Source organism: Colias croceus, chromosome 21, assembly GCF_905220415.1.
Source record: "Colias croceus chromosome 21, ilColCroc2.1".
Lineage (NCBI taxonomy): Eukaryota > Metazoa > Arthropoda > Insecta > Lepidoptera > Pieridae > Colias > Colias croceus.
The window spans coordinates 8369901-8397572 of NC_059557.1; the positions used below are offsets into that span (position 1 = coordinate 8369901).

Genomic DNA, 27672 nt, shown 5'->3' on the forward strand with positions numbered 1-27672 from the left:
TGTCAGTAAATTCCCTTTTCTCTAGCGCTTTCGAATTATAGCAACGTGAAACTAGACTTAAAATTACTTTATCAAGAACCAATTCCTTTATTAGAAACTTGCTAGAAGAATGCATGACAAAATCGTTTCGGCATCCCACAGGGTAGCACTCTGAGTACACTTCTCTTCTTTATTTATAACGATGATCGATTTAAAAAACGAATGCAAACAGTTGCTTTAAACCTCGCCGTATCGTACATAATACAACGATTTGGACTACAACATTTTATTGCTCACAATCTGAGTAAGCAATCTTTATGTTCTGTATTGTAGCATAAATCGTCTAAATACATTAAACATCCAATCTAAAAACATTGCACTATTTTATGTTACAAAAGGAGACACAGAGTTCCATACGTATCTCCGCCGGGAATCGGGGGACCGTTTATATCCAGCTCGCATGCGAACATTGGACTACTTTGAATTTTAAAATGCTCCTCAAACAGTACGTCCGCCAGATGTTAGCCGAAACTTAGGAGTTCCAGCTATAACGTTGTCGTTGCGAAAAATGTTTTCGGTGCTTTGTTTGAAACACAAATTTTCGTGAAATTTAAATCCGACGAAACTTATGAAATAATAATACCGCGATGGTGATTTAAAATTATCCTGACACAGTTGGATTATTTTATTGCATGATATAAGTAACAATAGAAATATAATATCCTTAAAACCTACGCAAAGACAGGTGATAAAAGAAGTGTCCAAAATTCAATCTAATTCTAATTTATCTTAAAAATGAAAGGGAATCAATATCAAACTTAAACTATTTAAAAAACACACTACAAAATAAAATATAATTATATAACCCACTGTTAGTTTCCATCATCAAAACAGCAGCGTGTACTCGAAATAGATTTTATCGACACCGCTGGATATAATAAATGTTTAGATCGTCGATACGCGAATATAGATCGTGATGATTGCCGGTTAGTAACCCGTGTACACATGTACAATGTACAATGTACGTGTACATAGATTAACGTAGTTGTTTTGAACGCAAAAAGATCAATATGACCCATGTTTTTCACTAGCTACCTGGACTAAGCTAAACCAATTTTATGTTATGGGTAAAAGCTATTTCTGTGGTGTTTTCAATGGATAACTTATTTGTTATTTTAGTCGATTATCCTAACTATTCTGTGTGCCTATTTTAACTAGATCCTTTTTGTTATTCTGCTATGATTTTGTAACAAGTACCTACTCATTTATACCTTGATGTTTATAAAAAGACGTGTGTCAATCGGGGACTGCCGCGGTAAAGCTATTGCATAGCATGCCTTCAAGCCACACCTCCGAGCCCGTCGGAGTGGGGAGCGTGAGGTTTTTTCGTTACGGAATTTCTCGATTCGGTCCCCGCGCTCAAGGCCCGCGATAGAAGCTATGCAATAGCTTAATATTAGAACTACATATATTATCGCAGTGGAATTAATAATCTACGTAAATATCATTTCCGGAAATGCAATTTATACGATTGGAAGGATATTATTACAGGAAAATTAATACAGAAATATCGTCTCAGGATAAGAAAATCGATTAAAATTAATGTGACATCAACAACTTGCTGAATTTGCCATATTTCTTACACTTTATCGTCTCTGGTGTTTACCAAAAGGCAATCGATCATCAAGGCATTACTGGATGATTCGTTAGATTCCACGCATATTATATCTCTTCTAATCTTCTTATAGAACCATGTTTTCGAGCTATACCTTCGTTTTCATCTAATATTTCCTTATTTTTAAATTTGTGGATTATTCTGCATCTGTATTCATCAAGCCAATGCAAGTATCACAGGGATTATCGTCACGTTCCTGTTTCAATTCCGAAGCGTCCCTTGCAGTTCGTGTAATTGCATTGAATTTTGCTATTGCTCCGAATTTACAATTTTTCATATAATATTTAATGTCATGAGACGTTATTGATTATTTAAAATTTTAATTGACCCGCGATGATGATTGATTATTTAAAATTTTATGCTATTTATTAAATTGAAATCTGTCATTAAAAAACCAAGAATTTATATTTTTCTTTTTATTATACTTCAAGAAACTATCTATACCTTCTATAGTTCCCGTTCCTATACAATTTCCGGGATAAAAAGTAGCCTATGTCTTATTCTGATCTTCAGCTACCTAAATACCAAATTTCATTGTAATCGGTTCAGTAGTATTTTCGTGAAAGAACAACAAACATTCATCCATCCATCCTCACACACTTTCGCATTTATAATATTAGTAGGATAAAATGCGCATTTCTTCTCCATATACAGTAGTACCTAAGTTTTAGTGGAGGATACGTCAGTAATAAGTGTAAAAATAAATCATACAACCATAAATTACTCGTGAAACCACAAAAATAGGGTTCAAATTCGCTTGACTCATTGCTGAAGTATCTGAAACCCCATCAATAAGTTTCCTGAACAAAATTTATTCTTTTGTTTACTTCAGAGCGCTTGTGAAACGGAGAACATTTTAAAGGAAAGTTTTATGAGTGCCAACAGAAAATTAGGATATATGAAAAGTATTTCTCTTTTACAATTCGTGAGAATATAAGAAGATTAATGAGAATAATTGATAAGAATTATCTTTGGATATAGGTAGTGCGTTGGGCAGTGTACATAAATACCTAAATGTAAATCACAACACATGAAAAATTATTAAGAAAATTCATGATTATAAATCACTACATAGTATAAAACAAAGTCGCTTTCTCTGTCCCTATGTCCCTTTGTATGCTTAAATCTTTCAAACTACGCAACGGATTTTGATGCGGTGTTTTTTAATTGATGGAGTGATTCAAGAATAAGGTTTTAACTAGTATATCATTTATTAGGTTTTAGACAAAGCGGGTGAAGCCGCGGTAAGCTAGTAAGTAATATATTTCACAGTTTTATGAGTCCATTGTTTCATAGTAAATACAAAGTAAAAGAAAGGGCAATAAAAATAACAAAGATAATACTGAAATATCATAATTGCCAATTCGATATATCAATTACAATTTACAATTCAATACAAAGGATATTCTGTAATTCTGTATTCACTTGGGACTCTTTTAAAACTGGATAAATTGTGTACAGATTGCAGTCGTAATTCCCAAAAGAATGGAATGGAAACCACTAAGCGGTCACACAATAAAAGATTTACTTCTCTTATATAGTAAAGATCATTTATCAATCACTAAATACGGGTTTTTGATAAACAGCTGGAAGTTGAAGATTTGTAAACAATTACTTAAGAGTTAAGAGCCTGTCAAAGGATTTTTGCTGTCTTCTTTTGTTTTCTTAATTGCAGTTTTTATTGTTTTCCACTTTTTCCATATGTTACTTCTTAACTTAATTTAGATTATAATTAGTTTTAATTTTTATTATACATGTTTGTAACCAGTGTGTTCTGTTTATCTTATTTATCAGTTAAAATGACAAATAATGTCGGAAATTTTTCATAAATTGTAATTTAAAATATCTGTGAGAATTATCTGCAAGTGCTGAAACCAGCCCTTAGATTTTTTTAACTTGAATTTATTTAAACAAATAAATAAAAGTGTCCACACAATCTAATAACAATCATTACTACAAACTCTACTACATAATTACTACAAACCAAAACTTCTATACGAATATTAAAAACTGACGTAAAATTTCATTAAAACTTGCGGGTAGATTTAAAAGCTCGTATGAAGCATGAACACGCTCGAACTATGAAGTACTACAGCGAAATGTGAATTTATGGCATTTTCCTCATTTTAATTGGAGTTTATTCAGTATTTGAGTAGCGAAATGAATTTTTTCATCCACATTTAATAAGTGTTCTTTAATGTTGCTTAAGAAGAGATTAAAATGAATGGTTAATCTTTCGCGATATTAAATTCAGATTTTGAAATGGTTTGATTACTTTAATAGCATAAATATATCATTAAATTGTATATATATTGAAGTGAAGTGAAGTCCCATGCCCCCTAGAGGGGTAAGGGGCAGATGCATTATACATCTGTTTCACTGATCGATTTTCTTTAGGGCCAAGTAGGTGATCAACCTTCTGTGTCTTGCCAGACCGAGAATTTTTTTTTTTCTTCGTCTCCAACAGGAATCGAACCCAGGACCTCTCGGTCCTACGCTCACTAATAAAACAATTAAGCAGCATATTGCAAATTAAGCTTATTCCTTTTTACTATAAGAATTGTTACCAACTTCGATACTTATGAGTTATTACTACGTTGAAAAGTCGTTTCTTTTTCATAGAAAACATTAGAATAAGGGTATCAGGATTACATTTAGGGTCCCCCTCATTTATCTACATCCTACAAGACAGTGTTATCAAAAAATGGCTAAAAGATTGATGTTCGAAGAATAATGTTATAAATGTCCGGGATATTCATGCATTACATAATTTACTTACAAAATTGATATATATAATATGTATTTATTAAATCATCCAGGTGTTGTACAAAAGTAGAATTCTACGTGACTATAATAACAGTAGCTAGCAATTTATTTCGAAAAAACTAATTCCAATTCAAAATTCGAAACATATTTGCAATTATAACAAATACACAAAATACAGAGTTTAAATATCGAAATGTGTCTACAAATAACTATTTGTGGCTACGAAAACTATTTTCCGGTATCGCGTACTATCGCTAAGCGGATTTATCGCGACATAAAATGTTCATTTTACAACGCAGCGCTTTGCGAACTTCGTCCAATACAGATTATACGTTGCATTGGTTGGCGCAAGTTATAAACTATATGCGATAAGTGAAAGCGAATAATATTTTACGGTAGATGCTAGCAATATTGTGAACATGTTTTATTTTTTATTTTATTAGTTCAATCTAAGACTATTGTTTTATTGGATTTATTTTTAGTTTTTGAACTTCGACAAATATTTTTTAACTAAAATAACGTTATTAATAAAAATATAACGATTAATAGGAGAATAGACATAGACATAAACTATTAAATATATTTTAATATTTCACGCAAATATATTAGAGTCATCTACTAAGAAAACAACCAGCTTTTGCTTTTAAATTTCATTACAAATAAGCACTCAAATCCTTAACTTAGCAATCAATATAATCTAGACTATTCCTCTAACTTAGCTCCCAGGTGAGAACTAGTTAGTCATCAAGTTACATCAAGTTACCGGGAAACAAGAAGCTCCAAGTGAAGTTCAACTTAATGCGGCTTATTGCATCCCGATACCCCACGTATCGTATTACATAGCTGTAATCAAGAACGTCTAATGTGCTGCGGATTTTAAATTAACTTAGTTGTTTAGACTTAGGAATTATCGCTGAAAACTACAAGGAAGATCAAGTTACGGGTGCGGGTAAATATTTTAAAACGTTAATGTATTTTTTTAATTAATCCACCCGTTAGAAATATAAATTGTGTTTTATATTTTCCGTTACAAAAAATATACCTACTAACAAGCATACAAAAAAATTGTATAAACGAACAAATAAACCATAATTAGCGTGAAATAAATTATCCAAATCAATTATTTAAATTTTAATATAAAGAAGTACATAAATGCTATGTTTTTGTAACACATTTCCACATAACAAACACTAGTAGTAAACTCCTATTAATGTTTGATTAACGCGAATATAATTAATTGAAAATATGTATCTTTTAACATATGAAGATAAGATCACTTAACCAATATTTGAATCACCGTCAATACACACATCTCATACTGTAAACCACGCTAAAATACAAATACAATCAATATACTAAACCCAGTTTAAAATCTAAAAATTTTCATCACTCTTTCAACTCCTAAATTTAAGTTAGTACTAAAACGATATACATATATTAACTTGTACCACACAAGCATTATGTTCCGCAGACGTGCCTTACTACGGGCGCTACGGATGTGTGGGGCCATGAAACGAGCAAACTAAATATTAGTTTATCGAACGTTTAAAATTGTATTATGTTGGAACTATGTGATGCGATGTTATTGATATTATGTTTATCATAATGGATTGAGGTATGTTTATTGTTTAGATAGAACTAGAAATTAAAAAAATGAAGTATAAATATTATTTTATAAATTGTAAATAAATGATTTAACACTACGATAACACTAAATAAATTAACTAACACTAAATAAGCAAAAATATACAAAGACATTAAATAATTTACCTTAAAAACCTAGACAGGTATAAAAATAGTATGCTCGGTAGTCTTTGGTAGGTATAATATTCTAGATTTCTAGTTATACACATTTTGATTCTAGAATTACAAAATATGATTTTATATTGCTCAATTTATTATCTGACCATGTTCTTATAATGTTTTTTTATTAAAAATTTTAAAAGTAAACGCATTTACAATTAATTTTTGGTCAACACGCAAACTAACAGCAACCACAATAAATTAATTTTATTAGACATAAATCAAAAAGTCAAAAAATTTATTACAACTAAATGCAATTTCGAATAAAATAGTACTAATCGTCACATGAAAATGAAATAAATAAATATATATTATGAACAACAACAGTTTAAGAAGACTAGCAAATTCAATTACGCAATAAAAAAAAACAATAAACAACATTGTTCTTAAACATTACGCACAAATCAACATAAAAATCCAGTTACATAAATAAACGAACGCACAAATCCGTAGAAAAATCGAGAAATCGTTACGAGCGTGTCGTGGCCGGCCCGCGGTGCATCGCCGATCGATGCAGTGCGACTGCGCCGTCCGCAGGTCACTGAACTCAGTGACGTAATAACGTATTGCTATTTGGCTAGTGCTTGGCCCATGTGGGGCATGGGGCATATATGGTGGGACGGTTAAATATCGCCGTTTAATAAACAGTCTAGGCAGTTGGCTAGGCTGTGACATTTTATGATATATTTGTTGGTTATAATATTTGCATAATTGACCCAGATGGGGCATGGGACACATATCGTGCTAGGCTGTGACATGTTATATTATATTGAGTAATATTTGCGCGGTTGTCCCTAGTGGGAAATGGGACGGACTGGATATCAGGCGGTTTATTGGCGTTTAAATATTTATGCTCAGAAAACTGATGAAGCTGAGCTGTTACATATGATTTATTTTGAAATTATAATATTTGCTCGGTTGTCCCAGGTCACGAATATCAGTCAGTTAAAAGGCGCCGTTATGATCACGAAATTTCAAAAAGTTAATAGCAAGCAAGCATGGTCACGGGCAGATTGTAATGAGCATGACTCATGAGCGTAAAACACAACAAAATAATTTTAACTTCTGAAGAAGTGTAACGTTATGAACACTGATTTTATAAAATACCAAATCTAATCGAGTAATTTCCAATCTATCACTTATTGTTCAAATCCAAGACAATAATTCTCTTATCTACTTACAAAAGAAAAAGGTCGCAACGACTAAACAAATTATTCAACTCTATTTATTGAAAAAAAAGCACTGAAAATAATATTTAACGGGAACGAAATACGGGAACGAAAAAACGAAAAGTTAATGACTATTTCCATTTGACATAATATTCCCCTCATGACTGTAGTTTTAACTGTTCAAAATGATCACTGGACAGTAATGTAAACAGGCTTCTAGCTGTACTTTTAATTGCGTCACACAAAAGCGGATAATAATACACGAGCCACTAATTATCGATTTCAATGACAACTATATGCCTAGACGATCTATTTCGATCTAGCCTTCCTCCCACGGCATTGATCGTTTTCACGTTAACTATGGAGCTAAAATTATTGTCCAGACAAAGTGGTATTAAGAGGTTAATTTCAAAGAAAAAGTTGATGGTTAGGTATAACTAGTTGGGAAATTTCAATAACATTTTATTATATTGACACCTTGAGATTTTTATTTGCGGAAACATAAATAATCCCAACTTAAAACTTCATGGCTAAAATTAGACTATAATTGATATGCAAATCTATGCTGCAGTCTGCAGTTTCTAATTTTACCTAGATCCGATCTGCTATTCTTGCACGAAAGATTTCCTAACAAACATGCATTCCCTTCATAATTTATTTGCCTTGTTGTTGTTTGCATCATTTGTTGCCTTAACCCATTGTTATTCAATTGATTTTATCCTGACAACTAGCTCTACTCCACGGTTTTATCCGCATTCCTCCAATCTATTGGTCTTACCGTAATAATATACAACCTTCCTCGATAAATAGGCCATCTAACACTGAAAGAATGTTCCAAATCGTACCCTTAGTTACCGCGTTCGACTAAACCAACTCTTCATCTTTTCTTTATAATATAAGCATGGATAGCAAACACAAAACACACCAATTTACAGTCGCTTAATTTCATACACTACAGCGACTTTTAGAAGAATTTCATACTAATAGAGTCATATTTATTTGTATATGGTCTGAGCCCTGACCTTATCACAAACCGTTTGTCATAGGTCACAGTGAATCAGACGCTTGGCATGGAGAGCGGGTAATTTCGCTGTGTATCATGATATATGTCATTTTATAGGTTTCGAGACGTAATATATTGTTGGTACAGTAGTTGTGTGATATAGTAAGGCTGGTTGCAGAGCTTGACCGACCATCAGTGCGTACGTCAGTCGCGCTTGTCATATGTATGGAAATTCATAAAACCGTTCATAGCTAGAGCGACCATACGCACGCGTATTGTCATGCGCATTAGTGTCATAGTCATACAATTATTGATGCGTATCGTCAGGACCGACGGTACGCACTGACGGTCGGTCAAGCTCTGTAACCAGCCTAAAGCCTTGGCAGTTACTGGATTGAAACACTGCTGTTGTAAGTAACCGTATTATTATTTTGAATGCAAATGGGCCTAACTATTACGTTTTCACGGCTACACCACAGCCCCAATTTGATAATGAAAATAAATAACTGAAGACCAACAATCAAATAGGCTATAGTAAAAGTCCCTTCGCGCTTAGTATACCAATAGTATGACACCCTGTATATCTTAGCCCTGTATCCTTAATCCTACTTTCCTACCGAAGATTCTTTCTTTTTTCCTCACGAAGGCAATAAATAAATACAAATTCGCTGCGTTAATTGTTTTCCAATAAGCCTATATATACACAAACTTCATAATAACTATAATAGTAGACTCACCTCCTATTATCAAGATATGCGTCGTACTCGTCCATGCTCTTGTCGTCGTGCATGCTGTACAGTTCGCTGTATATCGCGGACTCGAAGCGAGACCGGTCCAAGTGGTAGTTGGGGTTCTCGTACGAGAGCAGACCATTCTCTGTGGAAGATAGGAGCTGTTAGTTATAAAGTTTAAGGTTATGAGAAGGTTGGGTAAAATATTTTATGGTAGCTGGGAGTGCTGTTGTTGGTAAAGGATGGGTAAAAGATTTTTGATATGGAATGTAGCTTGGAGGAGTACTGCTCCTTGTTGGGAAGGGAGAGGAAAATTTGAAAGAAGTGCATTCATCACCATAATGCAACTATTTGTTGTCACTACTTAAACACCTATGAGTGCGTGGGAGGGTTGAACAGAATGTATATAGTTATCTATGTTATAATGTTGTAGTCATTATTTGTAGTCTTAGTTTCATAGTACAAATGTTTGATTACCATTTTTGGTATTACTCTATTTCGTTATACCGTCGCACGTCAAAAACTATAAAAAAATGGTACTTCTTCTATTTATCCTAAGCATTTCATAAAATCAATACAAATTTAAACTTCAATAAAAGTTCAATAACCTCATTAAGTCAATAAAAAAAGCTCAATGCTTCATTTACGAGTCTACTACATTAAAGCAATCAATACCAAGACACTTAAAGCTCAATAGCCATAGCCTCCCGTCTCGATTACATATCCCATCCTAATCCCTTAGTCCTCAGACTTCCACGGCACCTAATTACCCTGGCTAGCATCAGACGCACTGCTATGGCTGCGTACAGAAGCCCCGACATCTGTCCATGCCTTATGTAACGACATTGGTATTCACTGGTTAGGCTATGCTTTCCTTCGTTGCTAGCTTGGATTCAAAGGATTAGGACTGGAATGGACTATTTAAAGATAGTCGGGCTAGAATTTGATTTATAATTCATACAAATAAATTTCATTTCATTTCATTTCATTTATAGTCTGTTTTTTTCAAAACTCGGTATTGAGTTTTCTTTCCGGCATTCAGTGGAATTAAAATTGGGACTATTTAATTTGATTTTTTTTTAATTATTATTAATGTGTTTGGTAGTTTATTTCGATCTAGAGTAGATGCTCTAGGATCAATTTGAATGTCCAATAAAAGTTACCAGAAAAATTAATATCTACTTACAAAAACACTAATTATTATAAATCGAAATATTATGGCTCATAAATGATATCAGGTAGGATAAAGAACCCTTCTGAATGCCCAACCACTATAATTGGAAAGTCAATCATTTCTATTCTCTCTGGGAATAAGAATCAATATGAGGTTATTTTTTAAGAATGAAAAAGTCCTCTAGAGTATAAAGCAAATGCATTTCACATCTGCCTGACCGATCGATTTTCTTTGACTCAGGTCATCAGCCTTCTGTCCCGAGCCTTTTTGTCAACAACCTTATGTTCTCAGACGTTTTTTCCATTGGGAATTGAACCCAGAACATCAAATAGACATGCGATAACCACTGTACCAAACTCAAACATTTATTTATTCGATTAGAAATTAGAATACTTCTAGAAGCACTTTTTATACGTCATTATAATAATTACCACCGATTCAGAAAGCAGTAATCTATGGCTTAGAACCGGCAAGAACTTCCAAAGTTGCTCTTTTAAAATCATGCATTATAATCTTACAAGTAGTTAGACGAAGTTTTTATGATCATACACTATACTTAATAGCTGGAGGTGTAAGGTTCTAAATAGCTACAATCTTCATAGGTTATAACTTGTAACGTGGGCCACTACACCTAAAACGTAATGGTTATAGGCCATTTGAGTTGTGGTACATAGGATAAAAGAAGGCGTTTTCATATTAAAGTATGAATATTTTGCAGGATAAATACCCGATTGTTTTTTTACTATTTCAAATTCATTATTTATTTGAAAGTGGGGTGTAACAAAATTCTAAAATTGAATTGCTGCAAAAAATCCTTAAATTTTATAGATAGCTGTACACAATACAAATTCTTATCTTCCTCTTCTATATATAGTATACCTAGACTGCAGCCTCAATGAAGAGACAAAAGAAGTTTCTAGTTCATCTTATTACGTGACTATAATACTAACTAGATATCTCCACGAGCACACATACACCAAGATCTTCAACAAAAAAAATATTAAAAATAAATTTATGAATTTTCAACCCGCTGAAATCTCATCCCAAATACCACATCTCAATATTCAAGTCACGCGTGTCAATAGTTACGTAATATGCTTGTAATATCATAGAAGCAAATACTGTCTATTTACATGTATTAACATAATAAATGATCTCAGACAAAATAATACCATCAATTTGTTAAAGCACTGTAAACTGTTTACGAGGCTAACTATATGAATTAGGTTAATGAGTTATTTTTAAGTAGGTTATAAGTCTAGTCTTTATAAAAAGGGAGGCAAGAAGAGAGGGGGTAGCTTAAGTTAAAATAACGATTTTTGAAGTGAAACTTCTTTATCGGGGTTGGAAAAAAATTTAGTGTAACATTTTTTCGTGACGCGTGACATTTTTCCGTTACGCGCCATCTTATTCTTATCCCTACCACGCGTGATTCGACGTATTTTTGTAAAGTTGCATGTAGTAAATTATTTTTTGAAAAATAAGGTCATAAAGAAGTTTCACTTCTTACGTGTGTAGTGTGTACACTAGACACGCACACATTTTTTTTAATTCACTGAGTTATATACACATAAATTAATTGTTTGTCTAGGTATCGCGTAAAACATTACATGCTTTGTTACAATTATTATTAAAGACAAAAACTCCAAAAACGATTTTTAATTTGTTTTAGTTAAGGTTTTAGTAATGTAAGTCTTTACCAAGTAACAGGCTTCATTTTGTCCAAGTCAATCCGTAAAATAATTGAAATTTCAAAGGAGACATAGGGGATTAAAATTAAGATAGGTATAAATATTGGTAAAGTTATTATAATGCAATAAATAATATGTTTATGAATGCCAATTTAACTCTGTATGTGTTTATATTGACATTTGAATCTTGCAAAAGACGTACCTATGTCGAGCCAATTTAATGGGCAACATTTGACGTCTATCAATTTTATCTTCGAAGAGATGTAACTTGTATAAAAACATCGATTAAAGTGAATTAATCGATACGGATTTGAAACATTTGTCAATCGAATTTATTAATTTGTGATGATTTTTATTCACAAGTAATCAATGCATTCGATTCTAGATGTCAGATTTCGATTTTTAGAGTAACATCTCTGGTATTTAAAAAGAAAAAAAGGTTTAACTATTGACACAAAATTGTAACGACGTCAGTTCTTCAATTCAGAAATTGTTAATTATGTTTAGACTGGTTTATCAGTAAAATGAAATCTTAAAATTACTTGTATTGGTCATTATTATTATAAATATGTAATCGTAATTGAAAAAAGTTAAGCAAATGTGCAGTTCTAACAAAACGAAATATCATGTTATTCTATGTCGTCGTTACTAGGTTACGTTGTTGAATTTTGTTGAACTGTCAAATGTTGCCTATTAAAATGGCTCTACTATAATTATTGATATTATGATGAAGACGCGCGGCTCCTCAAAAACTGAATTATTTTATGATGACATATATTTGCATAGAAAAAAAAGTAAATAAATAGTCATTTCAATTGTTCCAAAAATAATGCAATCAAGTAAGCTGCCTTCAAAACCCACAGACGAAATATTTTTCGAAGTGCCTATGTTTAACGTACTAAATGTTTAGAGATATTATATTTTAACAAAGACAATATAGGTAGGTACTAGGTACACAGGAAATGACCTTATCCATGTATTTAATTAATATGAAATAAAAAATCCATACAACCAAGTTCACGGCCTGAATAACATGCATTCCGTAGCTAGGGGGCAAATATTAAATTGCCTGTGACACGAATACTGCGTATTTAAATTATATTTTATTTTGTACACGTTTGGCCTTTTATTTCATTTCTAATGCCAAGAGGTCGTTATTTCTATGCTAGAGGTGCATATTATTTACATATGATATATTGTAACTTCCTAGTTGATATGCCTATAACCTATGTACATAGGTAACAAGTTTTGTAAAATTAGTTATTTATTTGTTCCATTTCTCAGGAACAATGAATAGGATTGTATTTTATAGATAGGTAATATCAATTTTATATCAATCAATATATTCGCAACTTAAAATCAACTTTTCGCAAACTCATATTGTCCTAAGAATAAATTAAATAATAAAATATATCTATCGGCAACCCTATCTTACTATCGCAAGGTCGCAGCCCTAACAGCTTGTCTGAGCTGCAGCGGATCGATCCTGCGACCTTCACCGTCGCGACTCGTCTCGAATAACTTGTCTTCACCGGGTGATGTAAGAACTGATGGACAGACGGACTTTCTTTGTGAATAGACTGGGAATTTACAAGTTCAAATTATTTAATTTTTTTTTTTACTTTTTTGTCTTCATTCCTTACAAAGGCCGTATAAGCTCGTATTATGAGTAAGTATTAAGTTATGTAAGTACCTATTGGTACGTATTTGATCTTATTCAATGTTTGGTCTAATTAATTTTATAAGTTGTGTAAACTGTAAATCAAAAATGTAACCTGTAGGAAGCTAATTATATGAATTACCATTGTAAATAAATTAATCATTAAACATTCTTTACACGTTACCAAAGAAAAAACCCTTAATACACTGCAAAGATTTTTTAACTTGTAATAAAGTTAGGAAAAGGCGGCAAAATATGTCCATTTTCTATTCTTTCTTTCGAAAAGGCTTGGCTTGTACAGTCAACACTGTCTTGTCTGACTGTCTATGATGATTTTTAAAAATAATTAAAAATACATTTATTCCTAGACGTTTCTATTTATTCGTCACCATTATACCCGGCGCGGCCTAAGATGATCCCTATGACACTGACAGTTATTCTCAAGAGACAAACTTGTAATGGCGTCACCATTAAATTAGAAACGTATTGGAGGCGTCTAAAAATGGCATTTATTAATTTTTACGTAGCTTTATGCTATTACAATGATATTCCGTTGGCATTATAACAATTCTTAACATTTACGAGAAATTATATCAATCTGACTTTACGTTTACGTCCTTCAAAACTTACATCGTTGGCATTTATCGACTAGTGCGGAAAGTATCGATAAACAAATTTCGATAATGGAAACGAGTTCACATTTTTTCCATGCTTAAGCTATAGTTCATTCACTATTGAATGGAACAGAAGATCGCAGCATAATTAATTAATTAATTTCCGTTCGCGTTAATTTACTTACCTATGATAATATAAGTTATAGAAAAATTAAATGGGGGATTCCATTTTCATGATAAAATAATATACACTGTGTTAAACGGGTTAAAAATTACGAGAAAATGATAAGGTGCATTTTTATGTTTTGGAAAACTTTCGTTTTACTTACCGTTTCGTTTACATAATAGACGTTAAAAATTCATTTTATAATATTTGTAAAAACATGTTTACCGACGTGGCTGAATGCAAACCACGCCTTTGCCTATAAAATAGTAAAGTATCGACACGATCCATCATACGAGCAATCACTAAGACGAACTGTCATAGGGATCATCTTAGGCCGCGCCGGGTATAGTCAACAATGACAGTCCATTTTGTTGAAGACATTTCTTTACCCGATTACGAAAGGCAGAGAAAATTGTGCAAGTCATATTTATTTATTGAAGATTGAACGGTAGTTGATATAATATTATTATTTTCTGATGTCATAACAGCAACCAATGCAAAATTAGGAGTGAAAAAATACGGAGAAACTAAAGTTGTCAGATATGTTGCAATTGGTTGCAATGACTCAATTGTTAACAACGTTTTGATATTTATAAACAACTATAGCTTTCCGCCCGCGACTTCACCCGCGTTTTCAAAGAAAACCCTACATAGTTCCCGTTCCCGTGGAATTTCCGGGATAAAACCTATCCTATGTGTTAATCCAAGTTACCCTGTAGGTAGGTATATGTGTGTGTGTACTAAAAATACCAGTTCTTCACGGCGTAATTAATAAATTATTCAAAAAAATTACCATAAATTTTAAAACAGCAAACCCATAAAAAATAAAAACTTAAAAATTAGCACCTTTAAACTTTAAAACTAATTAAACAATTAACACACCAATACTCACTTTCACGTTTATGTAAACCCATAGTGTAGTTCACACTTGACACATCGCACTGACACTTTCCGTTTTCACTTGGCACAACACTAGTTTCTAAAACACATACCGAATAATAATCATTGTGTAAGTTTAAACGCTTCCAGATTTTGTAAGTTTTATGTAATGTAACATTGTCTTGAATTTTAATACGAAGCAACTACTTAAATCAATAAAAATGGGTTACATAATAGTCTGAGTCTAAAATATGTGTCTAAGATTGCCTAAAAGATGTACTTAGCACGCATTCGATACTTATTTAAAAAAAAATACGTGTGGCACTCGAGGACTGCCGCGGTAAAGCTAGTGCATAGCATCGCATGACGCATCGCTGTGCCGGTTGGAGTTGGGGGTGTTAGGTTTTTTCGTTACGGAATTTTTACATTCGGTCGCCGCGCTCAGTCTGAGATAAAAGCTATGCAATAGCAATAAGGAAAGTGTATTATGACAAAAATATATGATCATAATCATTCTACTTTTCCGTTGCAGAGACAAAAGCCGTACAAAAATCACAAAAGTACACTATCAGCTTTCACAAAGGCCAAAGGGAAAAAGAGCAGAGATTTACAACCTAATTCTAGGAATCCAGATTGTACCTACCTTTGAAAGAATACTAACGGATATAAAAACTGCATTAAATGCACTTTTCTTTATATTTTTAAGTTAAAATAAAAATAACTGCGTTAAAAACAACCGACTTCAAAAACGGAAAAGTAAGAAATAAAAAAGATTTGATATTATTAATTACTACATATTATTTTTATGTGCTATTTATTAAATAGGTTTGATGTCGGTGCATGGGCTTAATACTAAGTGCTTAGTGTTTGGCACCGACTTCAAACCTATTTAATAAATAGCACATAAAAATAATATGTAGTAATTAATAATATCAAATCTTTTTTATTTCTTACTTTTCCGTTTTTGAAGTCGGTTGTTTTTAACGCAGTTATTTTTATTTAATACTTTTTAGTGTATTTTTCAACACGAATCAAACGAGCCCAAACTCGATAAAGTTGAGTCAATATATTACTGAGTTCCTATGGCCACCTTCCGATTCCATCATCAGATCAGCTCCATGTCATGATAATGTTTCATCGCTATCCAATTTACATTCGTATACAAAATTTCAGCTCAATCGGTTACCGGGAAGTGAATCAAAGTTACTTGCTACATTGAAATTAAGTCATCGAGTACAGACAAAAATGCTCATAAAATAAAAACTACTAGGCCTAGCCGAATAAAATTTTTATGGGACCAATTCGACACCATCCCGCATCGAACAAAAAAAGAATCACGTAAATCGGTTCAGAAACCTCGGAGTAATCGGTGTACATACATAAAAAAAAAAAAAAAAAAAAATATACCGGCCGAATTGATAACCTCCTCCTTTTTTTTGAAGTCGGTTAATGAACGTATTTTTGACAGTTTTTAAGAAGTAAGATTTATTAACTTCAAGTAAGCAGTAAAATAAAATTCAATGATAAAAATAAAATAGGTAACTTTTAATTTATGTCGCAATTCGTATATTAAATACCACAATAATTATTGCTAATATTGAATCTAATGTAATAAAATTTAATAGCTTTAACCCAGATTTACTTGTCAATTTTAATTTTTAATGTAAATTATTATTATCAAGATATTTAATTGGTTTTCATTCATTAAAAACAGCTTTTTAAGCTTTTAGCAAAAGATATTTAGTACTTATTATATTTATATATTCAATTTCCTTTTCACCGGTAACCATACCATAATAATATGTATTATCAAAACGAGCCTATCAGTTATGTAACTCCCATTTTCTGTAATAAAACAATTCTGTGTAAATTGCACAATTTCTTTGTCTAACTCAAATTAATCTTAATAACGAGTTATCTCATGAGATATACGTTGTTGCATTGAAATAATAATAATTGGATGGAAAAAACATTTCTTTATTACTGGGAAATTGTTTGTTTGGAACCGACTGTTCTAAACTAAATGACAAAGCAACAAAAATATCGTAAAAATAAACATGCTAGGTATGGGAGATGTTATGTGACAAATTAGTATGAACATATATTATTACGTAGGTAATTAATGATCTTTTCGCATGCATTTTAGAGTTTACCCCGACATAGATATAAAGGGAAGTCCCTTAAAGTCGGGTAAGGGGCAGATGCATTATACACTGTTTCACTGATCGATTTTCTTTAGGGACAAGTAGTATTCCTGCCAGTCTGAGTCATTTTTTTTCATCTCCACCGGGAATCGAACGCAGGACCCCTCGGTGCTACGCTTACGCGTCAACCACTGTACCAAGGAGGCGGTCTCGACATAGATACAATACCTACTTAAATTGTTTTCATATTACAATACAGATTTATAATTTATGTTTAATTGCGATACGTGCACGGTGCACCGGAACGCAGGTGAGAGTTAGAATGAGAAGGTCGAATTTCGACGGCTGACCGATACTAGAATCTTTTGAAATATTGAACTTAGGTATGTATTCTGTAATTATACAGGTTAACAAGGTTCGTCTGTAAGTTAATACATCAGTCCGTCTCATAGTGTCACAGAAATACGTGGACAAACATACATTCAAACACAAAATAAATAATTTGTTACATTAATGGTTACATTACCTACATTATATTCTTAGATTATATTACTCTTTGCGAATTTTTACAATAGAGAAGCAATCGTAGCCAGCAAACTGCGAGTAATCATGTAAAAAATAGTCAAACTTTTCCAATCGAAAAAATACAAATTAAATTTAAAATTACCTCATTGTTTTTTTTTTTTTCAACCTATGCCAGTGACACTATCAAAGTACAGACTATACAGTTTATATAATCTGTGGCCTGAATGGGACCGGCGCTAATCGCGTTGCATTCGCGCCCGGTGACGCGGAACGCGAGGGCGAAGCGAACATTCGAGAAAATGTTTCATTTGTAATAATTACTAGTGTATGTAATTTAAAATTTATTTATGTTCTATGATATTTTCAGTATCCTTGATTTAAGAATGAGCATAAAAGTAGCTTATTGATCGAAACAAGCTATTATTATTAAAAATAAACGGGCTTTGTCAAAAAATACCGATAACCAACAATGTATAATTTACGTAATAAAATTCATTCAATTCAACATTTTAATTCGTTTCATCAAAAATTGAACCAAAATGAATAGAAAGCACAATTTGTCTACATAACAAAAAAAAAAATTAATTTCAATGTTTCAAATCTCGAATACATTTTCATTTGCTACTAGCGGTCCGCCCCGGCTTAGCCCGTGGTACATATTTACGTTTTCTCTACATAAGAACCTCGTACTTCAAGGAATATAATGAAAAAAAGAATTACCGAAATCGGTTCAGCCGTTCACACGTGATGCCGTGACAACGCGAAAGGCGTTTCATTTTTATATATATAGTTTAGTAACTGACCTAGGCTAAACAACCAGGTCAAACCTAACCGCTCTTATAGATACGTTGAAAGTTGAAACCATTTAATCCCACTTAGAAGAGGATTTAGTTGACCTACTAACTAAGAAGATAGCTATTATGAAGGCTTTTAAATTAATCGCAATGTGTAGTCATTTATTTTTGTTTAAAGTTGACTCAAAATGGCTCCCTCTTACAAAAAAATAGTCTATGATTGAAGACCTGAAAATTAATTTTCTTATGGAGGATACGAAAACTACAAAACACTAGGTATAGTACTATAGTAGTATATTATATACTAGGTATAGTAATAAATAAATAAATGAATATGCTTTTTAACCGACTTCAAAAAAAAGGAGGAGGTTATCAATTCGGCCGGTATATATTTTTTTTTTTATGTATGTACACCGATTACTCCGAGGTTTCTGAACCGATTTACGTGATTCTTTTTTTGTTCGATGCGGTATGGTGTCGAATTGGTCCCATAAAAATTTTATTCGGATAGGCCGAGTAGTTTTTATTTTATGAGCATTTTTGTCTGTAGGTATTTGTAAATTTTGCAAGTTCAAGTTTGAAGTCGGTTGTTTTTAACGCAGTTATCACTTGTAAAGATATTTTTTGATTAATATGTAACAAATTACAAATGAAATATAATAGTAATATGTATCGTTTCGTAAGGTCAAGGTAATTATTATTCATTAATGTTATGTTTTATGTTTTTATTACTTTTATTGCTTTTCCGTTATTATCAATCATTTTTATGACAAGCAGGGAATTTATTACACTAAAAACATAACTTATTTTCTTTATTTATTAACAATATTGACTTTTAATATTTTCGAACATAAGCAGTAAGCTTAGGCAGTAAGTGTACAGTATTATATTATCTGTACAGTAAGTAGGTAGGTATAAGAAAAACATTAAAGTGTTATTTGAATTTTTGCACGCAAAAATAAAACTATAAAGATGTATATATATGAATATATTTTCCTCGTACCTAATTAAAGTTTCCTGTTAATAATTGCGAATCTAAAGTATTTCGTTGGAAGAAATAAAAAACGCATGAAAAAGCGTCTATCCGCCAATTATTCTCGTCCATAGAATAATTATTGCTTTTATAAAGAATCTAGCTCACTAGACTTATGAATATAATTGCTTAAATTTTGTAAATATGCTTTTTTTGTATGTATAAACCTGTTTATATGTAATTTTTCTGGTCAAAAACCAAAATTGTTTGAAAAATTTAAAATATCCATATGGAACCACCGCAACACAAAATAATATCTGTACATAGTTGTAAAATAATATAAAAATTAATAATTTAATAACTACAGGTTTCTGAAGTAACAAATATGACGTAATATCAAGGATGAAGGTGATGATTAAATGGGGTACAACTTGTACCCCATGTAGTCAAGGTTGTACCGTACAAGGTGCGATGTATTTATTTTTCCCGACTGCGACGGAAGGATGGTTATGTTTTTTGAGTATGTTTAATGTTTATTTAGGTAATATTTCTATGGAACTCTCTAAAGCTTCACCTGTTGTATTTTGATGTGAGTGGCACTGGTAAGTACAAAAAAAAAAAAAAAAACAAAATTTTGGCGCCAAAAAGTAATGAATGCTCTAAATAAAATTAATTATTTATTCCGTAAATAAAATCCGTTGCAATCTTTAATTTCTAAAAATTCGCGTAAAACTGAGCACAAAAAAGATGATTAACATCGAAATTTTATATTCTAAAGGTCAGCATAATATTTAAATAAAATTATTATAATACCTATAACGGCCATTTTATTAACCCCTTATTGCATGAATTATTAAGGAGATGAAATAAAAATTATTTTTTTGCAAAAAAGTGTTTATTAGACCTTACATTATGAGATCAAATTGAGAAAAAAAATTATTTACTTATATTATAGAAAATATATAACGGCGCCATATATGGACTCGTATGCAGTGTTTGTTGTATTTTTTCTGTCATATATGGCTTCGCATGCAATTAGAAAAAAGTAACTAATTAATAAAATAAAAACATATTCCGGACTAATTTCACACACACGGTTGCTAAGACCCAAACTAAACTTAAGCTTGTATCCTGAATGCTTAGTCAACTGATATGCTACATATACTTTACATAAATCCTATCCTACTTATATTATAAATTCGAAAGTTTGTGAGGGTGGATGTATGTGTATGTGTTTGTTTGTTACTGTTTCACGCAAATACTACTGAACCGACTTCTATGAAATTTAACACACATAATATAGAGGGTAACTTGGACTAACACATAGGATAGGTTTTATCCCGAAAATCCCAAGGGAACGGGAACTATGCGGGGTTTTCTTTGAAAACGCGGGCGAGGCCGCGGGCGAAATGTTAGTACTTTATATGGATACCTAAATAACACCCACAATCACAGCCAACATATACTTCGTGAAATTGCTTAAAACAATTACGTTTGTCATTATAACATAAAAACACGTTATATTTTTCACATAACGTGTAGGAACGAAATTGGAACAATATAGGCATAGCTGACAGGCGTTCTTCTTCCAAATTTGGTAATGACTAATCCCATCAGATCGTACAGAATCAAAGTTAAAATCTAGATATCCTGCAGGAGTTTTTCGTAGCTTTTTTGCGGTAATTGGCGAGTCAGAAATACTGAGGAGACTCCAGAGATGCCGATGTTTCTAAGTTTTTGAGAGACGACCACGTCTTTTGGTAATAAGAGCTTTCCCTGACTTTCGCATTTGCTCTGAAACGGCTAATTAAAAATCATACAGTGGCATATAGCATGAGTCTATTTATTGATGATGATATATTTACATAGTGAGATAAAAGTGTCTAGGATCGATACTGGAACGAAAGAAAAAGAAAGTATCCTTGAATGCATACCCAGCCACATATGACATAATATATTTTGGACGGAATGCATACGAAGCCAAATATGACAGATTTGGAAAAGTACAAAAAAACATGATTAAAGCAAAAAAAAACAACCTAACCAAATGTTTTACCTTATTTTAGAAAGACTTAAGAATGAAGTAATATTTTTTTTCATGGCTTTACTCACCTTTTTGATATTGAAATCTTAATTTGAAAATCACGGTTTTTTCCGCGCACCCAAACCGTCGCACGCGCTAGACTAAATCTATAATATATCTGATGGATAATATTTACACTGTATAAATTAATTACATTCCAATTCTCGATGAAATGCTGTTTAAGATGTAAGGTAGTTTTTTTAGATATTGTTTATAGTTAGCCTATAAAAAATTCATAAACTTCGTCGTCCATATATGGCTCTGTATGCGGTAAGGGGTTAAAAATGTTAAGCATATTAATACTCTGCTGACCTCACTTTGACCTTACTAATGGCTCATTGGTAGAAGATATAATAGTTTAGGGTCGTAGGTTCGATATCCGTAATTTTTATTAAGTGACCCGAGTAAATAAAATGCGTAGTGTTCACCCTTTTTCGACTGGTGATAACAGTACTAGGTACTTACTTAATTAAATTTTTGTAAAAATAATTTTTAATAGATTGTTATTTGTTATGGATATGCTAGTTTTGTTTTTAAATTTATTTATTTAATTTACAATTGGTACCGTTTAGCTTTTTATTATAATATAACTGTAATCTCAAGTTATTGAAATTGATGAAAATAATGAGTGTATTTTCTAATTAAAAATTATTAAATAGAAATAATGTTTCTAGAACAAACATTTCATCGAAGACCTTAGTTTTTATTTTATTGCTAGAAATCTATACCAATATTATAAAGCTGAAGAGTTTGTTTGTTTGTTTGAACGCGCTAATCTCGGGAACTATTGGTCCGATTTGAAAAATTATTTGGGTGTTAGATAGCCCATTTATCGCTATATATCATCACGCTACGGCCAACAGAAGCGGAGCTACGGGGGTGAAACCGCGCGGAGCAGCTAGTAAATAGATAAAAATAAACACGAGTTTTTGTCTACCTACAAGCTTCTCATTTCAAAATAGCATCAAAACCACTACATCCGCACTGGCTATACGAATTAGCAGATTTAAAACAATATCAACAATCTACTTTCATAATACCCAAGGTCGTCAACAAACGCCGGCGAAGTCACCTTTCAACTTGTTTATTTTTTTACTATATCCGTGTTCTTTTATATCAAAAGTGGACTTTTATTTTAAAAGATTTATTATAGCTTTAGTTTTTGCTCTTGAAATTAATTGATAGTGATAAAAATGTTTTACTTTATCTCTTCTATGAACAAAATAGATATTGGAGAAATTTGCGTGAAATAGAATGCATTCTTTGAATAAAGTATTACATACTAGTAAGTAGTATATTATTATTAGTCTGTGGTATTACTGAGAACTGTTTTAAATCAAAAATTGGGATTGTTGACGTGCACGATGCAATGTAAACATGATATAGGTACCTAATTATTCGCCTAATTATTAGTCGCCGCCTCTTGTGAGGTGTCCTAGGCATTCAATTAAATGTCGTCATTCAATGTGTGCTAGTGACACAATCAAATAATAGCAGATTCAACCAGACGACTGCGACACAATATTATGTTGTGACATAATTTTTGAAGTGAAACTTCTTTATCGGGGTTGGAAAAAAATTTAGTGTAACATTTTTTGATTTTTCGTTACGCGTGACATTTTTCCGTTACGCGCTATCTTTTTCTTATCCCTACCACGCATGATTCGAGGTATTTCTGTAATATATAGTAAATTATTTTTGAAAAATAAGGTCATAAAGAAGTTTCACTTCTTACGTGTGTACACTAGTACATGCACACTTTTTTTTTCTGAGCTTAGCGCGGACAAACATCATGACACAGGGCTTCTTTACATATATATATAGAATAGTATGTAAAACTGGCGTCCATCTTTGCGAAAACAGAAACATAACATCAATATAGTTAACAGGCCAACGACCTAACTGTCCCAGATTCATTTATTGTATGACTCTTTTCATGCCTGAAGTTGGTTGGATTTATTTGGGTTAGGATTTATTATATCTGTATTTAGTATATTTGAAAGGACTTTAGTTCAGTTGGAACGCGCTAATCTCAGGAACTACTGGTCCGATTTGAAAAATTATTTCGGTGTTATTGATAGTCCATCCTCGATAAATGGGCTATAGGGCGTAAGATATAATATGTATATTGTATATCATCACGCTAAGACCAATTACCGTTGGTAGGCTATTAATTTTAGATGAAGAGAAATTTTATGTCTGTACATAGGTATATTTAAATTTTATATTTTATCTACATTATCGTGTAATGAAATAAATATACAACTTTCTGCAATTTCTCCGAGTACGTTTAATTTTATGGCGCGAAAATTATATTGGTAAGTTTTCATTGGTAATTTTCACACCGTCACGTTTTAAATTTTCTAAGTTTCACACATTTCACATGACTATTTCGTATTTGTAGATAGCAATGACCATTCACAAATAATTAATTGATGACCAGTGTTGATGACTAGCATTTTTTGTTATTTTTACTCGTAGAGATAGATATTACGTTCGTAAATTTAAAACTATTTTTGTCAAGAATTATGAAAATAAATCACGACAATAAACTGGTATTTACCTGACAACCTTTTTACTTTATAGTTTACTAGCTTTCCACCCGCGGCATCGCCCGCGCAGTCAAAGAAAAATCCGCATAGTTCCCGTTCCCGTGGGATTTCCGGGATAAAACCTATGTCCTTACTCGGGTATCAAAATATCTCTATACTAAATTTCATGTAAATTGGTTCAGTAGTTAAGGCGTCATTGAGTAACAGACAGACAGACAGAGTTACTTTCGCATTTATAATATTAGTATGAATAATTGTAGTTATTCTAATAGATTTTATATTTTAAAATCTTTTGTTATAGGTTTGAGGTTAAAATGTTACCGAAAAATATGTAGAATTTGAATTCGCACGTGATACCTACCAGGATAATAATCTTAACTATCCCTTACATAAGATGCATAAACTGGCCCGTCCACAATAGGCGCATTACGTAGGGCAACGCACTGCACGCAAGCCAAAAACGGGGTCGGACTGTTTTGCGATCAATCATCAACAGCCCATTTAGCGTTCACTTAATTCATTTTGTGATTCATCATTTCCGTGACGTGTTTTTCAACAAAGGCTATTTGGAATTATTTTTTACTGTTTTAGGTGAAGTTAGATTGTGTCATAGGTAAAATGTAGACTGACTTTAAACACGCGGTTTTGTTTTAGTTTTAATTTTAATCGAATTGTTTTCTGTTTTTGCTTAAAAGTGAATTCATAGATATCTTAAAGGAGTAGTAGGACCTACAGACCAATTCTATCTTGTAAACTAAGCTTGTAAACATGAAAATGCGCTGTTTGTTGGACCGCGCTTTGCCGCGTAATGAAAGTTGGTAAAAAACTAAAGATCTTATCAACAATACCCTATGTTTAGGTAAGTACCTACCTAGTTATGGATGTAACAACTAACAGTAGATGTTTTGTTTTATAAAAAATGGTTTATAATCTACCTAGGTATGAGTATTATATATAAGGTGTATGAGTGTTAATAATATTATAGATACAAAAAAAGAGCGTATTGCAAATAGTACAGATAGGTACGTACCTACCTACCTAGGTACCTACTGGAAATTATCTTTGGTAAGTATGTACTATGTACCTACCTACCTATAGGCTAAACCTACAATTTTTCGAATATCAATTTACTCCTTGAAAATATAGGTACCTAGGTAGGTACCAAACCTATTCATAAAATTAATATTTGCACACAGACTACACTTTTATACGGAAAAATATTTAAATACATACCTATTGAAAACGACACAGATAAAAAACCGTTTTATTAACTTTAAAAACAAAAGATATTTTATTATTTAAATTACCCACGAAATGCGTAATTAAAACTACAATTTCGGACTATTAAAAGCGAAATAAACACCATTGTTTAAGTTAAATTAAAATAATTTCTCGCGTGCGTCATTAAAATTATTTTCTTAACCGACAAAAGCGCAGAAAATATCTATTGTTGTACTTATGTTACAAAAGGCTTTGTGGCTAAGCTGTACCATAATCTTGGTTAAGACGGACTTAGCACATTAATTGGATATTTGCATTGCTGTTTTATAACATAACATACCTACCTAGTTATGTGAAGTTATGTCCAACGGGACGTGGTGCAAATGCATTTTCACTTCTAACATCACCACTCATCGATGTATTTGTGCAAAAAATTAATTTCATGAAAAAGTAGGTAAGTAGGTACTAGGTACGTTTTTAAAAACAAAAATATGAGAAGACGTTAATATTTTTAATTTGCTTCTAATTTCTCAAATATAAGCACAATATTATTGTAAGGTCAAAGCCAAACAATGGAGCCCAAATTAAAATCTAATTGGAAATAATTTCTATTTATCACCCGATTACGAAATCCAAACACGGTAAACAAATTAAACAAAACACAAAATTATTTAACCAATGACCTACTTAAAAAACGAATCACGCTATAGAAACAAACTTTAATCCAATTTAATTTGTACCTAATTATCGCTTTAAGCTTACACAACGTCTTTATTCGCACAAAAACACTGGCACTGAATTCTTGTATAGTCTCAAGTCTGTAAAAAAAAACAACAGACAGCACAAATATAATATCACTTTTTCAAAATTTAAATTTAGAATGGCGCGGCGAACGGCACTAGTGCAACGCTCTATGGCAGAAATGCGACTGGCAGTGCGGCGCGGGGCGGCGGGGTACAACAAGGGATGCGCGCCCCGGCCAGTGCCGTCTATTGCGGTCTGAATTGAACAGCTGATTTTTCATTTTTTAATTCAATTCCGTTTGACATATTTTGCGGTTCAAATTGGTAAGTTTTGCCTTTTAAAGCTTTTTAATCGAGATTTTTATTTAAACAATTTATCTTATTTTCATTCGAATTTATTCTTTCAACAATATTTCTATACCTTCATCAAATCTATATAGAAAATTTCAAATTTAGAATTTTACCCCAAATGTAAATACGTCGTATTATAGGTAAAAGGAAAAAGAAAAACGAAATGTATAACTTTATCAACTTAGGATCACAGTTGCGTCAACTACCTATAAAGTTATGGAAATCTAAGGATGGCTTATATACCTAGGCAAAAATATTGGCAAAATAATATAACAGTGTAAGGGGAAGTTTTGCAAAACTACAAAATTATTGGTGTGAGGAGTGTGAGGTGGCTATTGTTCTACGATGTCGTGTGATGAAAAATAAATCAGTAAAGTAAATAGATGGGTATGTCCTTTGATTCTTGATTCTAGAATTTATTCATAGATAATATCATAATTAATGATCATAAAGGTACTTACCTAAAGTCCAAATAATGTTTAAAATTATGCAGATTTATAAACATTCTTATCTATATCGTAAAACGACAATTATAATATTAGTGATCTAGTTTTGACAATGTTTAAATCCTTTATAAAACGTACTCGTATTGGTATGTGAAAATGGAGTGAAAAAAACTAAACAAAGCTACGTGCTTTAACTAGTTTCTGATCTTATTAAGGTCAAGAGCAATCAATTATTATGTAAGTAAATATAACTACGATTAATATTGACTGTATTATAATTGGTTATATTCGCATTAGAGTTTATTAAATTTCCATTTATATAATGTAATGACATAATTGGTATATGTAGGTACATATTAATAAGTAAGGTTATGATTATTAGGCAATACTCGAAATAATGTATCATTATATTTAATACGAAGAAAATCAGAGTAGATAGGTATATAATTAAAACTAAATACATATTTTATTATCTTCAATATGTATTTACGAATTATACGACGATCACGTCTTTTAAAGAAAAAGTTTAT

The 27672-nt window shown here is 31.9% G+C and overlaps 1 protein-coding gene across 6 annotated transcripts in view; it reads right to left on the reverse strand.

Annotated features, from left to right (window-relative positions):
- Positions 1-26519, reverse strand: part of LOC123701553 (protein Fe65 homolog) — a 44038-nt gene extending 17519 nt beyond the window's left edge. For 2 of the 6 annotated variants that reach the window (XM_045649063.1, XM_045649057.1), the window contains exons 1-3: positions 26343-26519; positions 15324-15410; positions 9133-9271 (exon numbers count right to left, since the gene is read on the reverse strand). In XM_045649063.1, the coding sequence (XP_045505019.1) occupies positions 9133-9271; positions 15324-15345 (161 nt within the window). In that variant the 5' untranslated portion in view covers positions 15346-15410; positions 26343-26519. Of the gene's footprint in view, positions 1-9132; positions 9272-15323; positions 15517-26289 lie in introns of all 6 variants that reach the window. The other 4 variants (XM_045649061.1, XM_045649059.1, XM_045649058.1 and 1 more) reach the window with 4 other exon arrangements.
- Between the last annotated feature and the right edge of the window lie 1153 nt (positions 26520-27672).